Raw genomic sequence first — 18,191 nt, forward strand, 5'->3', positions numbered from 1 at the left:
AATGTTATCTTTTTAGTTGGCAAATTACAGCTGAATAGGAAGATATAAGTTTAATTTTGAAAGAATAGTAAAAATGAAGTTTCATCAACTATATTCTCACGTGTATATCTTTTTATTATTATCATCTTTTTCTTTTTTTCATTTTTTCCATATTTTAATGTATTATTTCTCGTTTATAACTACTTTAAAGAAAAATCGACTATTTATAATTCTTTGTGCTCAATTGTTTACTTGCATAAAAACTACGAAATAAAGAAAATAATATATCATCCAATGACTTATAACAAGTGGTTTTTAATATTTGCATAAAAGACATAAAATAAAACAGTACACCTTCTAATCCCACGTTAAATACTAAATGAGTATATAATACTAATAGCTAAAGCCATGGGATGGGCAATGGAATATTGTTAATGCATTTTGCTAAAAGAAATGGTTACTTCTCAAGGAGGGGAGGGCACAACCAATTTACTATTGCACACCACACAATAATAATATTCCAATTGCTGTGTGATGGAAGATGGAAATATTAATGCATCATCATCTTCATATTCCAACTTCCTTTTTTCCTAATATTTCTTTGGCAATTGGAAATTCAGCTGCTAGATCCACCGGTACCTGAAATTACAAGGTCGAAAGAAGAGAATTACCTACTAAAGTATTGATATAATATTAAATTTACGATCATGAACTTTTGAACTCAATAGTGATATTATCGTATTCTTTGAATAAGAGTGTCTTTGTCTTCAAACTTTGCTATCATGCATTTTATTTAAATAGAAAAAAAAACCTATAGGCACAGTTGTGTTTGTCCCAAAATCAACAATTTTGAAACTTCGTGGAATATACTGGGAAGAGAATTACGTTCAATTAGTAAATTAAGAAAATACTTTTTTAAATACTTGAAAAGTCAAATGGACTAAATAAGAGATGAAGTGGCATAATTCATATAGTTTGTAAAAATGGCAAATCGCTACTCAATAATCTATATTCAACCATAAACAAAACTCAATCAATACCGAAATATATTATCAATATCCATATCAACCAATTAAGGTGTTCAACCGATAATATTAAATCTATGGTGTTTGTCAACACTTACCTGGATTCGTTCTAAATTCTGCAATGCTAATTTCAATGGTTCTGTTATAACACCGTATTTCTGAAGAAGCAATTTTGCTGAATCCTTGTCACCTCTTGCCTGAATGGTTAGTACCTCCCTACTCAGGCCTTCAACAGCATCTTCCACCTTACAAAGAAAGATAAAAGATCCGTAGAAATCAAATCACGAAAACCAACTCATTTGAAGACTAAATTTTGACATGTTTAATGTTGTACCTTGTCAAAATTAACAGAAAAAGTTTCATCTGGATTTAAAACAAAGGCTTCTTTCTCAAATAGCCAATTGAACTGCAATGCCTGTCCTTTTCTGCCAAAAAAACCGAAAGTCTAAGATGCATGGCAAGGAAACAAAAATGAAAGAAACAATGTCATTGTTGGCCGTTGATTAGATAATTAGATGTAAAATCACCAAAGTTTTTATTTTATTCTCATTATAATTCTTTCCTTTTATCATTGAGTTTTTCTCCTATATATGAAGGTTATGCTCATTACTATTATTCATTGAAATACAAAATTATTCTATTCCTTCCGATTCTAGAGTCATATTCATAGCTTACCCATGAGCCTTTGATAAGCCGAATCGTACTGACCGGAAGCATCCCGCAAGAAAAGTTGCATAGACAGACTTCAATGATGTTCCTGGTAGCAGGCCCTGGTTGAGATTCCAACGTGTACAATATGTAAATATATGATCAGAGAATACAACTTTTCTTAATTATCCTTTTTAGTCTCCAAGTTTTGAAGAATATGTTCATTTGGTCATTAAATTTCAAAATGCAACCTTTTTTACCTCCAACTTTATAAGAATGGATCCATTTGGTTCTCGAATTTAAAAAAAATACCTTTTTAGTCCATGAGTTTTTGAAAATAGGTTCAAAAAGTCCCTCAAATAACTTTATACATTTATTTTAAATAATTATATTACATTTTAAATTAGAAGAATAATTTCTGAAAAGCATATTCTCTTTCGTACTATTTTTTTCTAATTTTTAAATACCATATGATTAGGATTAGAAAGGTATATTTTGAAAACCCATGGATCAAAATGGTCTATTTCATAAACTTGGACTAAAAATGTATTTTTTTTTAAATTCAGAGACAATATGTACCTATTCATTAAAACTGGTAAACAAAAAAGGTAATTTTCTCTTCTTTTTTCTTGGTAAAGTAGTGTATTTAAGAAGGTCTGTTGACCCAAATATCAACCAACCTGGAGGGTAAGGAACCTCAGTGCCCAAAGTCCTACGATGTCAGCTTTTGCCTCCTCCAAAGCTGAGTAGAGTTCTTGGAGTTCCTGTAACAAAAGATAAATAGAAGATATTACCAATAGAAAGATCTATAAAACCCGGAATAGAAAATAGAAGTCATAGTTTGAAGCGATATCTTCAAATCTGTCCATTCTTTTCCCCATTGAAATGTAAAAGACCAAGGTTTTATATGCAACAGGATCAGCACTACAAAATTTCTCAAAACTAGAAAAGAACTAAAAGATTGCACAGCTCCATTTGTAAAAAGACAAGCCAAATGTATAGCCTTGGGAGTCACAGGCAACACTAACAAAAGTAAAAATCTGACTCCATCTCAACCAGATAAACTGCAGTGCAACGGTCTCTTTCTATTCCAGCCAAAAAATTGTCTTCATTCACAATACAAATTCGCAGAAGAATAAACCAAATTTCCATTCTTAAGAATCACCAGATAGCCCAAGAGAGTTCGAAAACAAACATTTTTTCGGTAATAAAGAACTTTGATAGTCGTCTAAACACTAAGGGACGAGGAGTGACTTATAATAGTTTGAGTATTATAATAGTCTATGTTTATGGTACAAAATATTATCTCAGCTTTTGTTGGCGTTGTTTCCTTTTGTGGTGGTTATTACTGGGATTTTCGCTTTGATTTGACCTTCTACTTTTACTTGGTAATTATTTAGAGCTTAGTGAGAGAGGGGTGTGAGGAAGAGGAGAAAGAGGAGTGAGAACAAGTATTATCATAATACTAGGGCCAAACATGGAGTAGGCTAACCACTCCTCTCTAATCCTAGGGACAAACAGCCCTTAAATGAAAGAAACATCTGGTATGTACGTAGATTTCTTCTTTTTAACCTTAATTTTTCACTAAATACATTATACAACTCAAAGTCTATTAATTAACTTAAAAGAATTATAATTAATAAAGTTTCACTATTATTCATCCCTATTAAAATTGATTTTAAAATTTCATTTTATGATTATTTTAAATTAATTAGACAAATTATTGTAAATGGCAAAATTGTTGAAAATATTTACAAAATATAACAAAATTTCATATTATGTCAATGATAAATACTAATAAAAATAATCATAAAATTTGTCTATCAATATTCATGCCTATCAATGATAGATAGATTTTTCTATATTTTGTAAATATTTAAGTTCATTTTACTATATTTAGAAATACCTCAATTAATTAATAGATATTAATGTTAAAATTGAAAGTGAGTACTCAAAAGAGAGGAAAAAAATCAATGTTAAAAGTCTAAATTTTAAGGTCTACGAACCAAATGGAAATAAAAGCTAATTTAAGGACTAAATTAAAATCAATCTCAAGAGCTAAAGATTTAAAAGGTAATATTTTGAAACTTTAGGGACAAATAGAAATTAAAACCAAACCTAAGAACCGAAAAAGATATTTCCTCTAAAATATATTAAACATAAAAATTGAAGTACTCAACTTACAAATCTAATCGTGATGCTTGCCTCCGTATAAGGGTAATATCCACATCCAGAAAAAGAGAAATAATAATCAAATATGTCAAAACTGAAAATTTATGGTACTCACCAATCTCACGGTAGATTGTTTGCCATTCGGAAGTGTAATGGTATGAGGTCCAATGCCGTGGCAACACTCATGGCAAATCGCAAAAGTAAAGAATGAATCGAAATCCACAAATTCACGTTGGTCATTTGCAATACAAACATGAGCAATAGGCTGAAGAATAAGATTGAACCTAGAAACATGTGAAAACAAGCATATCTTTATATGTCCAATAATTTCCCATTGTAGAACCCAAAATTAAGATAAAATGATAGAAGTAATCCATGGCCAAGAAAAGATACTGTACTTGGCCTCTGAAACATTCTTAAGCATAACCATTGATGTTCCTCGCTCTTTTACGATTCGCTCGTCATTTGGCAAATTGAAAGCAACAGACTGAGTTCCCTTTACCTGATAAAATGCCAACAAATTAACCTTTAACTTTTTACAGATCTACTTCATACACCACGGTTTGCTTCAGTAAAGGATTGAACAATTCGTTTAGAAACTACTGGACTACACAAGCATTTTTAATAATCAACATCCAATTTCTTGGGGATGATAGTTCTCAATTCAGCATAGTTAACCTCTGTAAGAGTAAGAATAATTCATGAACGGAACTGCTGCTTCCTATGCTGAATAAAAACAGATGTGATAAAAGTTTCAAACTATAATCTTGACGTAAATTTGGTAAAAAGAAAAGGAAAATACTTAGAAGGATCCAGCATCCCAATAAATTATCCGATCATAATTTTCTACGTGACAAATTCTTCTCACTTTTTCTTTTAAATATTTTTTATTCATTTTCATGTGTGTAATGAGATTGGATTCAAATGGCCATAAAAGAAGTAACTCATGTATCTTATAACATTGTGAGATCTTTCCATATTTCTAATTTGGGATCTTTAACATGCTCTCCAAAGATGGTGCCTAGACTCGTTCAAATCTTTATTTCCCTTTTTGTTCTCTTTTATGCACTCTAATACCATCTTTATTTCGAGAGAATATCAATTTCTTGATTATTGAATATGTGCAAATTAGGTCTTCTTTGATAGAAGAAAAACAAATACAGATATGAAAATATACATATAAAGCCAATAAAAACTAAATATTCGCAAACAATAACACAAAATCATTCATAAATATTAGAAATTTAATGTTTGAATTCATCCCAATAAAAAAAAAAAGAACTAAGAAGCTTTAGGTACAAAATTTATCAAACTATCGGACGAGTCAATAAGTAAATAATAGTACAAAGTACAATCATATTTCTTCAGAAAGAAAATAATAATATTGGTTAGATAAAGAAAATCATACCACACGGCTGAAAATTTTCCAGAGATTGAACATGGGCAATCGGTAAAAAAATGCTATTTTTTTTTCAAAACGGAAACAAAACTTCATTGATGAAATGAAAAGAAGCTAATGCTTAAAATTTTTCCAGAGGTCTGGCCTTTCTTTGTATGAGCTTGTCCTTTTCTTTTTTTTTTCTTTTTTTAAGCCCTTGTAATTTGTGTCAGAAATTTTGTTCAGCAATGGGAAGCCACGTCCTTTCTACCTGCGATTCAGTTTCTTTCTAAGATCTTGTGTAATTATTCTCTCAACACTTAAATCCCAATTATCTCCCGTACAAATATCATTTTTTTAGTAGTGCACATATTTCTGCTGGTGATGGAAGGAGGCTTCCACTTTTCTTTCCCTTAGAGTTGGGACATGTAAAAGTAAAACACGCAAGATATGCATCTCTTTTCTTTTTTTTTAGTTTAAAATTTATGTACATAAAACTACGGAAAGCACGCCTTATAAATAAATGAAAATAAAATTTATGAGAACCTGTGAAAATAGTGAAAAATTAACTCACCCCAGCATTGTAGAGAAGCTGTACAACACGAATTGGAGCAGCACTAACATCTTTTGATTTGTATGCATTGTCCATAGGAAGATTCTGTTCCAAGACCTATAATAAGAACTTCATCAGAACTATCTCCCAAGTAGGAAAAAGAACTTTGCTCTTTCCTGAGAAAAGGTAAGAACATCATCTCTTTCTTTTCCTTTTGGATAAGAAACTTGGGTGAGTACTATAGACAGCAACAAAACCAATATGAATAGATATATATTGCGACTCGGACAGTTCAAAAAACAATACCTGCAAATTATCACCAAAAAGTTTTACTTGAGCAGTTCCTTTATCATCCCGAATTCCGATGAAAGCTTCAAATGTAGCCTGATGCAATCCCAAAATTTGGTACCATTAACAAATGAAGGTTGTAAACTGACAACAACCGGTGGTTTTAGAAAACCAGTAGATTCAAGTTTGACACATAAAATTACTATCAAATAAAATACTAATTAAACCCCATTTTACAGAAGGTATTGCACCAATTAGTAAATTCAAGTTTGATATCAAACTTGGTACTAAGTACAATACACACTATGGGATGTTTCCCAACACCTTGCTCTCAAATAGTTTGTTTAAGGAACAGAAAGTTCTCAAAAGAATGTCAAGCCACCAAACAAATACATGGCCGGCCGAATCCGGCTTATAGCTTCCAATAAGGTAAAAGCAATAAATGTCTAAGAAAAACAAATAGCTGAGTTAATCGGTACCTTATATCCAAAAAGTCTATCTTCATATGTTTCATACGGACCAATGGTAACATCCAACTTAGAGTCCTATAATCAAAGACACCAAAAATTGAAAAGTATCAATTAAAAGTTTTGGGTCAGTTTTTGTAGGGGGAAGAAACAGAAAGCACAAATGGTCTAATGATTGCATATATGCTGATATTGAAAACATGCAATCAATTGCAAAACTCAAAGACTAATATTCATACAAAGAACAATAAAACTTTTGAAAACAGGAAAATAGAAAAGGTCTTTGTATATATGAGTTTTTGCTTATTCTGTAATTTCCTTTTTCTGTATTTATTGCCATCTTTCTCTCTATTGCTACCGTGGGTTATTGCCTTATTTGGCCTTTCCCTTCTCTTCAAGTTTAGGTCTGTACCTTTGTATAGTAGATAAGTAGAAGAAATTTTTGTAATAGCATACAATATACATCTTCATGGAGGTTAAAATCATAGGAAATTTTTCTACGCATCTAGTTCTTTAAAGATCGTTTCCGATAAGAAGGTTCTTGTTCCTTCTTGTTTGTAGGTTTGTGTCACCTTTGTAGATTTTGACGGGGAGCCCCTCGTCCCCCAACCCCTAAGCTGTTTCTTGGTTTGGTGATTGTTAGATATATCCCTTCTTTGTTTCTTACAATAGGGAAAAATTGTTCAACTGATACATTGGAAATGAGAATTGTGCTAAGAGATTCCTATATATCCCCGTTCAGGATCCCAATTGCAAGCAATCCGTGTCTAACAAATTGACTAGATATATAATGCAACCACAGCAACACTATGCAAACGTAACGAACGTGCTAAACTAACCAATTCCATCCATGCAATATCTGATTCATAGTAATCATTTGAGAGGAAAGCATCGGCTCTGCTATGTAGGAACCTCTTCAAACTAAAGAAGGGAAAAAGGATTTCAGAAAACAACGTGAGCAAAATAATATAGATTCAGATGTTAAGGAAATAAAAACTAAATGTAAAATTGTGAAAACTCTTACCTGGGAGAGCTAGTTATATCCCCTGCTTTATGTAATAACTCAGCAGCTTTCGATAGGAAAGAACTATATTCTTGGGAAAACGGTACATTATACAAATCATTAGTGGGACCCTCCAAACGATTTGTGCTATCAAGGCTACTACTGTAAATAGACAAATCTGAACTAGATTCACTATGTCTTCTAATGACGCTGAAGAATCCTGAAACGATGTTTTGCTGGTCCTCCGTCAGACTGTCCTTCCATTGCTTGAATTCCTACAAGATTGTAGCAAGAATTTGCACTCGCTACGTCTTAATTCTTTTTTCTTTTATATGAACACATCAATATTCTTTTCCAATCAAGCTAAGTATAAGCATTGCATACCATCTTGTCCATGTCAGGAGGGTAGAAGTTTGCACCAGGAGGTTTTTGCAATGGAAATGCTGCTTTATATTCCAGGCCCTTCCACCCACTAACTGGCCTGGTGGCTTCAGGAAGCAACTTTATTGCAGAATCTGCAGTAGTCAGATATGCTTCATTTTCATCAAGGGAAGACCTGTTGAAAATGAAACGCATAGGCGGGAAAATTAATCCATATCGTTTAAGAAAGCAAAATAGCTAAGAAGACTTCATCATGGAAAAAAAAAAGGAAAGAAAAACAAATTAAGATTTAGCAGACAGTTTAGAAATACAGAAAGCTGCAATTTTCAACAATCTCGCCCGCTGACAACACATTAGTACATGCGTAACTAGAAGTGCACGGGCATTCGAAAACCAAGACATGTAGTCAAATTATAAAATAATAATAAATAATTTTTTTTAAATAGATCCTAATATGAAAAAAGCATACCATGGAGTCTTATTAATCAGATAGTAGGCCCACTTCAACTTGTCTAAATGTGATGCAGTAGCATGCTTCTCCAACCAATCTCTTAAACATGGATTACTGTACCAAATCTGGACATAATAATATGAAATCATAAATTGTAGACGAACTCATCACCATCAATCAACGATTTAAAGAACAAACCAGTTACATTTAAAGCTTTCTTATTTAGAAGGATTTGATGAAAATATAGAAATAAATAAAGAACAAAGTCAAACTTCTTTCTAAAAGTGAAAAGAGAATGACGGTATGAATCATTCACTCTCATTCTCATTCCAGTAGTTTACTAGATTTATGAAAGAATGAAAAATGATTTCTAATTGGTGAGCTTCGCAATAAATTGAGAATCATTTTCATTGATTTATTATTGGCCATGAGAAGGTAGGAAATATTTCCATTATCCATTCACTTTGGTGGATGCTACCACTTCTTCATTTACATTTTTCTTCTCTCTATTTTTTCGTGGGTCCCTAGTGGAGCTAAAAGGCTGTATGTCAGTATTTAATAATCTTTAGGGAAAATTTTGTACAAAACAGGGAGACTTAGCGTTAATACATGGGTAATAGGCTTAAACTACAAAGGTAGTTAAATAGGAAACTTATGCTAGATTACAAAGATAATCCTAAATAATCTAACCAATCTACGTCAACATGAGTCCCATACCAATTTAAATGTGTTTCCATTTCCAATCAATATTAGTTTACAATGAACTAGTACTTCTCCCCATTCAAACTCCAACTTCAGAATAACTTTAGCAAATGGGATATCAGAATATTTGTTCTCACTATACCAAAAGAAAAAAAAAATCCATTTTGATTCTCCCTCATTCTACCAACTATTAAGTAAGGAGGGGCCTTAGCATACTTCCCTTAATCCCCTACCTTTGTATGAAGTTGATAAAGCTAACAGCCAGTTAACATCGAGGACATTTATGAAGTAATAATCTGATAAGAATCAAAATGAAGAAGAAGTTGGGGAGCCTTCCCCCTACTCTCCCAATCCCAATCATCAAATACTAGCTCAATGTTTGCATAACCATGACTATCATTCTTAACCCACATTATTTATCACCGGTCCCCTCTAACAAATTTAGATGGCCACTAGGTTCAAGATCACATAATAACACATATTGTATGTTTCCTAGCTTCACAAAACTAAAGCAAGCAAGCTGTCAAAGTCTCCCCTACAAGATTACTTAATAAAATGCATATGCAGACCTGCAGGTAGAATATTTCATCAATTATTGCTGCAGCCTTGATTATTAGATCCAGCGCCCCTTTATCTGCATTTGTTAGCCCTGCTAACTACAGAGAAGAAAACACACTCATTTGTTTAAGGCAAACGTGGGTAGATAGAAAACCAGATAATAAAAAGTTACTGCAAACTTCCTTCTTTTCAACAGAAGGAATAAGTTTCTATATAGACCCATCAATGACTCGTAGTATTTTGTTTTTATAAGTTCCAGTTTGTATTAAGAATTGACAAATTTCTAATTTAATACAAGTATTTCCATGTCTAAGTTGTTTAGAAACATTAAATTTTAAATCTATAAATCAACAAAAGGCCCAAGTACCCTTTCATGAAGCTGAAAACATAACTATTTTTTCCAAAAATAAGGAATGCATTATACCAAAATTTGATTGAGTTATTATCGTTGGTTTGCATTTTATTTGATTTCAAATCTAGAAGTTCAAAATGTCAGATACCTCAACATTGAGTGAAATAGAGGCATAGGATTGCAGTTTCTTTTGTAGAGCCAAACTACGTGCCACATTGTCTACTTTGTACCTAAGGAAATTTTAAAAAAATGGGGTCATGTGCAAAAAAAACTTCGTCGATCCAAAATGAAGAAAGGAAATTCTTCAGAACCTAGAAGCTTCCAGCTTGAGTGCAAGAGAGAGAACAGTTAGTTAACTAAATACATATACATCTTTAAATGTAAAATCTACATATCATGCCATGTAGATTACATCGTGCCGTATGCATAAAAAATTGAAGCATGGCGATACAACTTACTACTCACCACAACATTAATAGATTACAGCTAACTCTTGCCTAAGAATACTCTCTTTTTCCCACTCACTGCTTTCTTTTCTTTTTTCTTTTTTAGTACAAACTGGGTGGGGATGATCTCAACCACGGACCTTATGGTCCTCAATTTCTACTAATGTCAGTTAAGCTAAGCTATTCTTGAAAAGAAAAGAGTATTTTTTATAAATGAGAGGAAAAGAGGTCAATACTTAAAGTACATAAATCCCAAGAGAACACTGATGGAGAACACCAAGTGAACACCGATAGAGGAAAATAAGCATCGTGAATATACAAAGTGAACAAAATAGACAGCAAGATGACGGAAAATAGTGCAATAGGATGATTCAGACGAGCATTAGCAAAACACGTAAAACCATGAGAAGACTTCCAGAATAACAAAACCAAGGCCTCTCAAACAAAAAGACCACGAATGTGGCCTGTGGAACATCTACCCAAAAGGAAAAATGATCTTCCAACAACTTTGTGCCAACACCAATTTACCAAACTTTCATATATTTGTAAAAGCTTTACTGCTAAACGAATGTGGTTGAACCCAAGACCATGAGAAATCCAAAAACAAAGAAAAAATTCAGGCCACATTGGAAAATCTTTGCACAATCGAATTGAAACCAGTGTACATTTGAGTGAAGTACTTTTCAATTGGAGCCCACAAATTTCAATCACCAGAAGGGAATAGCCACATTGGAAAATGTTTCCTCTCTTATTACTTGTAGAATATAAATGAGACCAAATGTTGATGTCTTTACAATATTATTATATCTCATCCTAGAAAAGATCAATTTCACCATTTTCTAAATGAACTCAAGGACACGATTGTGCAAACTGTAGATTGGATCATATTCAAGAAAGATTCTTCGTCACTTTCTATTGAAAATTGAATTAAGACAAATTTCATAATATAGAAAGTACTATCTACTCATCAATAATATTAAGCATGTCAACAGCGTACCTTTTTGCAATTATGTCAAAAAGTTGACCATATTGCGCATTTACATCATATGGAAAATATTCAGGATCTTGATTTGCAAGTAAGCTTTTATACTCCAAATAATGTACATATTTAACAGCTGACACTTCAGATTCCTACATCAAATTTAAAGCAAAACATACGTTCACTATTTGATTTCTAACACGTTCTAGCCTTTACTTTTTTAAGCACAAAATTCATTGAACTGCAATCCACCATTGAAGGGTAAGGACGAACTTCAATGAAGCAACAAGGAGTGCAAACACGTTAATTTCTTTCTTCTTTTCTTTTCTTTTTTGAGAACAATTGTCTAACCATACTCCATTTGATTGTCAAAGAAACTTCTAAAATATCAAATTTTAAATGGGTTATCATCATGGCATGCATTCAGTCCATCTAAGTCCTTTACTATTTTTGTTGGCTACTATCATCATCCCCATCCTCATTATTAAATCACCAATTAACTCAAATTGACTGAAAAGTTTTAAGTTGATGGGTTACGATAAATCTAATATATCAATACTTTAACGCTCCCCCTAACTTGGGGTTTGAAAATTAGTAAAAGACTCAACAAGAGATAATCTATATGAATTTGGGGGAAATAACATTACAAGGGTTCACTCCCACTTGATATCATGTTAAATCGTCAATAGACCCAAAAGCTTGATCTGGTGAGTTATGACAAATTTAACTACATCGGTACTTTAACTACGCATCATATCCGTTGGAGCTAATAATTTAATGGGAAGTTCAGTCCAATTAAGAAATACGGTGGGAACAACTAATGATAGTAAATCAAATAACCTAAGCATATACTTTGTCTTCTACTACCTTTCTGTCAAGCAACGCCTTTCCAATCATTAGAACTTCAAATATCACAAGCTTGTGCCTTATGTCCTAAAAAAAACTTTTAAGGAATGCGTGTGATGTAGACACAAGAAAAAATTTTAAAAATCAAAAGAGCACGGGTGCAGGAAGCTGCAGGATTCATATAACTTTTTCAGGTCAAATAAGAGACAATAGATGATTTACCACCAACCTGAAGAGTAAAAGCCTCCAAAGGGATTGGATCCAATGTTGTTACCAAATATACGTCCGCAAATTCATTATCGACAAACTGTCCACCATTTGTGATGCTGTACATCAATCCAAGGCTAAATCAGAAGAAATAAGAATAACATGTAATACAGGTGTCCGACTTTTTTGTTTTTAGAGAACTTTACATTGAATAACTGAGATTAATACTAAAATATACAAACTCCATAAAGGAGTGAAAAGTAGCACAACACAACATAAAAAGAACTAGTAAAGAAAATAAAAAAATTAAAAAAAAAAAAAAAAAAAAAAAAAAAAAGTTGTTTCCTGTTCAGAAAAAATCAAAAAAATATATAGAAAAGAACTTATACAACAAGAAAATCCAAACAAAGTAAACAAAGAAGAAACTAGCATCAACTCCGGGGTAGAAAATTCCAAAATATATTAGCTGCATCATATGCCAATGTATACCAAGAGAAATACCACTTTACAAGAAGCCATATATGTTATTCCTACCATGCAAGAAAAATAAATGCTGACACGACCTCTGGATATTGTTCAATAGCATGAAAAGATGCAATCAATTATATGGCTAAAAGAGATGTAATGCAGATTGCGGATAATGCATATTGTTGATGATAAATGAATTGGAGAAGATTAAGGCAAAAATCAAAAAGATGAAAACCCTAAAAATTTTTATATATAAAACAAAATTCCATTGAGAAATCCCAAGTTCCAAATACGATCTCAAACTTCTCCTGATACAGAAAGCAGGGAGATTTGAGTCACAGATTTTAGAAGTTGAGAAATTTTACTCTAAAAAACCAAAAACAGGTATAGTTTTTATGAAAAACCCTGCTTGTCATGCATCAAAATTTTCTTGACCCAAAATACTACCAAGTTCAACCCCGACCAAAAGTGTAAATTTTCTAAAAGAAAAGATATAAAAAAAAACATAGACAACAACATGCTGGCATTGAGCTGATCACGGAGGAAACTTAGCTGTAAAATTTATTCTATAAAAAATAAACAGAGGATGTAATAGACCAAATCATATGAATGTCTAATTTTGTCATGGTAACTTAGAATGATCCGCTTACGTCTCCTGGAGAAAAACAAATATCAATTCAAATGCGTCCTTTGGTAGAATAATGCCAAGCTCTTCTCGAAGCTCCTTCCTGAAAGCAGTGGAATGAAGCACAAGAAAATCACAACTCAGAACTAACAAATGGTGTTATATGGTCCATGCCAGGGAGAGTAACCAAAAAGAAGTTGAAGGCCTTGAACAGGTGACGACCAAGACTAATCAGGTCATTTCGAGACAAAAGATATGGAAGGTTTTCCATAGTATTAATCGAACATCCTAATTAGAGAAGAAAATACATAACAAAATAGTAATTTCTCACTGATTAATAAAAAGAAGCAAAAATGCTCAGTGACTCAAGTCATGAAAAGAACAACGAGAAAAGGGAGATTAAAAAACAAAACAACATAAATTAGGAAGAATGAATAAAAGCATCCGAAATTGTGGAAACAACACTTGAGGAATGAAGATCAAATAAGCTGAAGAGTGAGCACAATTGAGAAGTCTTGAGCCACGTAGGATCAAAACATTCAAACCAAACTATGCTCAGAACTGGAATCTGGCTATGTAGTTTGCTATCTTGAATGCTACGAATTTATTGGAACTAAAGAACGTCCAGAAAAATTGTCTTTATAATCATCATGCACAAAACATATATACCATGGCAGGATACGCCTAACTTCTTGATATAGTTAACACACATTGGAATGTATTTTCTACATTCTTATTTCTCCGTTGACAAAGTTGAAAATGTGAATTCAAATGATAATGTGAATGAAATTATATATATGCATCCCATAAAGCATGCTTGTATCTTCTATAGAAGCTTCTATGCAGTCATAGCACGTAAAACAGTAGTAACTGATCGGAGAAGTGAAAATTGATGATGATTAATCATCAATAGTATTACCTAGCTGTCTCAAGTGATGAATCGCCAGCAGATATGTGGCCGGCACTGGAAATATCCCACAACCCAGGCCATGAATCCTTGCAGTCGGCACGTTGTTGGAGAAGTAATTCTTGTGTACTTTCAGCAAAAATACACACGTGAACAGCCCGATGATAGACTCCATCTCTATGAACTTCTCCCCTGCATTTTCAAGTAAAATATAGGGGTTAATCCGATAATTAGTTAATATTCTTGTTAATTGGATATTAGTTAATATTCTTGGTGAATTCGCCTTTTAAACTCTATAAATAAAAGTATTCCCCTCTTGTATAAAGCATATTATTCATTATATTAAAAAGATCCCCAATATTGATTCTTTAAAGAGAAATATTCTTGAAAGATTTCTCTTTAAAGGTTAGTGGTTACTTAGGCTACATCAGTATTATTTGATGATAGGTTGAGTTTGCAGATTGAGGGCTTATAGAGACCAACCAACAGCTTACATTAGTACTCTTAACAGAAATGGAAACTAAAAGATAACAGAATATACAACTGATAATGGTTTACATAATAGTCTTGGGCAAGCTCCAATCTAAACAACTACACACGGGGCTACATATCCTGTTTGCCACTAAAGAAACTAAAATCCATGACATTTATTTATTATTGTCATATATATGTCTTTTTAGTCTACTCAACAAATATTTTGTACAAGTCAAACAAATTTGTTGCACTAACAAGTGTTCCATACGTGTCCAACAAGTGTTGAAGTGTCCAAGTATCCAACACATGTCAAACAAAAAACACACTAGAGTGTTTATTTTTCCTAGTGGAATTGAGCTTTAAGCTGGAAACTAGTAACCAACACATTCAGGGGCAATCAGACAAACTCAACCAAACGGCCTACAAACATTAAGAGAGTAAAACGAAACGTGTGATTGTCATTGTCCCACCGTCTTGGTGGATGTGGACAGCCAGTTACAAAAAAAAAATTAACTCGCATTACTCCGAAGTTGAATGTAGTAATTGTTACTCTCATAAACTACTTTTGCGGTCAAAAAAATTCCAGATTACCAATCGAACATGTATGAGAAAAGAAAAAGAAGAATAAGCATACTAAAGAAAATCATACCTGGGTTTTGAAACTCCAGTCTTCTCTCCAGTTTTGGTCAGGACGTCAAAATACTCTTCCTGTATATGAGGCTTCGCCATTCATGAACTTCAACGAATAAGTCTAGCTAATAACCAGCTCAGTCTCCGATCTCCGGCAGCGGTATAGGAAACTCAGAGAAGAATATATATACAAACACTAAATACACTTCTTTTGATGAGAAATTACTATTACTTTGAACAATGCATTCGATCTCTCGATTTTTTAACTGGTTTCTTTTTCCTCTATCAATTTTAAAATTGTATACTACGGGGGGCCCTTTGGGTGTCATCCATTACGTCTTGTTTAACTACCTACTTAGCCACGCCATTAGCATGATGGATTTCATTTCGCGCCCAAATTTTGAAAGATCACGTGCTCAAATTTCTTTGCTATCGTTCTAATGTTATCAATCCACCAATCAGCCCGGTTGGTTCCATCTTCGTGTTCGAGCAATGACTTGTAAACAGTGCGGTAAATTCAAAGGCTCTTTTCGAAAATATAAAAATGACTACAATTTATGCAAGATAATCTCTATCCTAGATATGGGTTTTTTAATTCCATAGTTTACACCGTTGACGACCAAAATCTAAATCATCTTTTTTTAATTTGGTATACCGTTCTTTTAATTATTTTTTACACGATTGTTTACGCTTTTTACATAATCGTTTATCTTTTTTAGACGATTGTTTACATTTGTCTAGTTTTTTCAAGATTTTTGTACACAATCTTTTATTTTTATTACACGATCGTTTATTTTTTTACACTTTTTGTACATAATCGTTTACTTTGGAAATGAAGAAAAAACGATCGAAAAATTAAACAAGATAAATAAATAATTGAAAAATAAGAAAAACGATGGAAATCACATCAAAGAAAAAAAACGAAATGGCTAATAATAGATAATAAAAAATAGAGGAGGAAAACGAATAAGAAAAAATATGAAAAGATTAACATGAAATAATTAAAAAATTAAATGAATTTTTTAATATTCTACTATTTTTTAAAATATCTCTACTAACCTTAGATTTTTTTTACTATTTTTAGTATTCAAACGATGATACCTTAAATATTGTGTGATTAATAAAAAATTATAGAACACCCACCCGTGGGTGTGATTATCAAAACCAGATCCCACAACTTGCAATTTTATAAAAGTTTTAACTCTTATAATTTTTAATTAGTTACATAATGGTTGTTATATGTTTTTAATGGTTGTTTTTTCAAAAATATAAAATTTTCACGATTTTTTTTCATGAAAGGTAAATATTTTGTCATATGTTATATTCTCGACCATCTCTTTTTTTCTAATTTAAAAATTTGTTTCTATGGTATTGATTTTATTCTTTTGTATAAAAATTTCAAAGTAATTATTTTTCAACGTTTGTATATTTGTTATTTCTCAACGTTCATGAATCAACTTTATGGCCCAATTTAACATTTACAGCTTATAAGCTTAAAACTAAACTTAAATTAATATTAGTGTGAAAAAATAGGAGGGTAATAACTTTTTAGTCAATAGGATGTGGGTTTAGTTTACATTTTGTCCAAATATTTCAAAATACTACTCAACTTGACATATTTTTATATATAGGTGTATTTGATTTTTTTTATACTCGAAGTGTCTCTACTAATGTCTAAAAGAAGATTATTAAATGTTACGAAATAGCTACAAGAGGTGATTAGTGGAGTTGTCATATGAGTTGGTTGCGAGATTGTAACCAAGAGAGGGAGGGACAGTCTTTGTTAGAGTTGGTTATTAAAGGTGATCATTGGAGTCGTTCCCTCAAAGGTAACTGCAGAAGTTGGTCATTTAAGGTAGTCAGGTGAATGTGGTTTTCATAGTCAAAATTTGGTGTCAAAGGTGTTTCCGTTGGCGTTGGCTGCCGAAATGATCACATAGAGTTGGTCGTCAAAGTGATTAGCAGAGTTCGTCATATAGGTGTTTGCATGAAAGGTGATTGTCAGGGCTAGTTGAATGTTGATTTTTCATTCCCTCTTGTTGAATAATCTATTTGTCGATGGCAAATACTTGAGTGAAGGAGAGAAAATACTAGGGATATAAAGGAGAAGATGACCATATAAATTTAGGAAAAACCACATAGGCTCGAGTTAATTTTTTAAAAACGCCACCTCATAAATTTGTTTGTTATCTTAAGAATCACTTAAAGTTGACAGAGTGACCTATTATAGTCCACTTTATGTAAGTGACTTCAGTTATAATAGTCGGTAGTTAAAGCTATTATAACCTACAACAAACTATTTTACTATATTAAAATCTCTAGTGCTACAATATCTATTGTTTGACATATTGATTACTACTTCCCACCCATTATCTTACTCCAAACACTAATTATTAAAATCATTTGCATTTCAAACTCATATTAGTAATAATGTACACGTAATTATAATCCCAAAACTGTTGGCTTTGAAATTTCACAAATGGACATAAACTCCAAAATTTATGGACCAATTAATAATAGTCTTAAAATAGAAAAATTGCCAAAAATAGCAAAATGGAGAAAATATTTACAAAAATAAGGTGAAATAATTTTTTGTCTAGTTTTTTCTTTTTTCTTTTTAATGAACATGTGAAGAGTCAGAAAATACACATG

General features: G+C 32.2%; 1 protein-coding gene across 1 annotated transcript; it reads right to left on the minus strand.

Annotated features, from left to right (window-relative positions):
- Positions 1-278: 278 nt before the first annotated feature.
- On the minus strand, positions 279-15,847 carry LOC103499855 (nudix hydrolase 3-like). The gene is made up of 21 exons (XM_008462980.3): positions 15,559-15,847; positions 14,448-14,627; positions 13,554-13,631; positions 12,458-12,554; positions 11,401-11,534; positions 10,106-10,187; positions 9,617-9,703; positions 8,364-8,470; positions 7,898-8,069; positions 7,535-7,788; positions 7,350-7,431; positions 6,523-6,588; positions 6,062-6,139; positions 5,777-5,872; positions 4,223-4,326; positions 3,940-4,108; positions 2,333-2,416; positions 1,680-1,774; positions 1,339-1,429; positions 1,103-1,249; positions 279-618 (listed from the first exon to the last, which is right to left on the minus strand). The coding sequence occupies exons 1-21, from the start codon at positions 15,636-15,638 to the stop codon at positions 547-549; spliced, it is 2,355 nt and encodes a 784-aa protein (XP_008461202.2). The 5' UTR covers positions 15,639-15,847; the 3' UTR covers positions 279-546.
- Between the last annotated feature and the right edge of the window lie 2,344 nt (positions 15,848-18,191).

This window comes from Cucumis melo, chromosome 1, assembly GCF_025177605.1.
Source record: "Cucumis melo cultivar AY chromosome 1, USDA_Cmelo_AY_1.0, whole genome shotgun sequence".
NCBI classification, from domain to species: Eukaryota; Viridiplantae; Streptophyta; class Magnoliopsida; order Cucurbitales; family Cucurbitaceae; genus Cucumis; species Cucumis melo.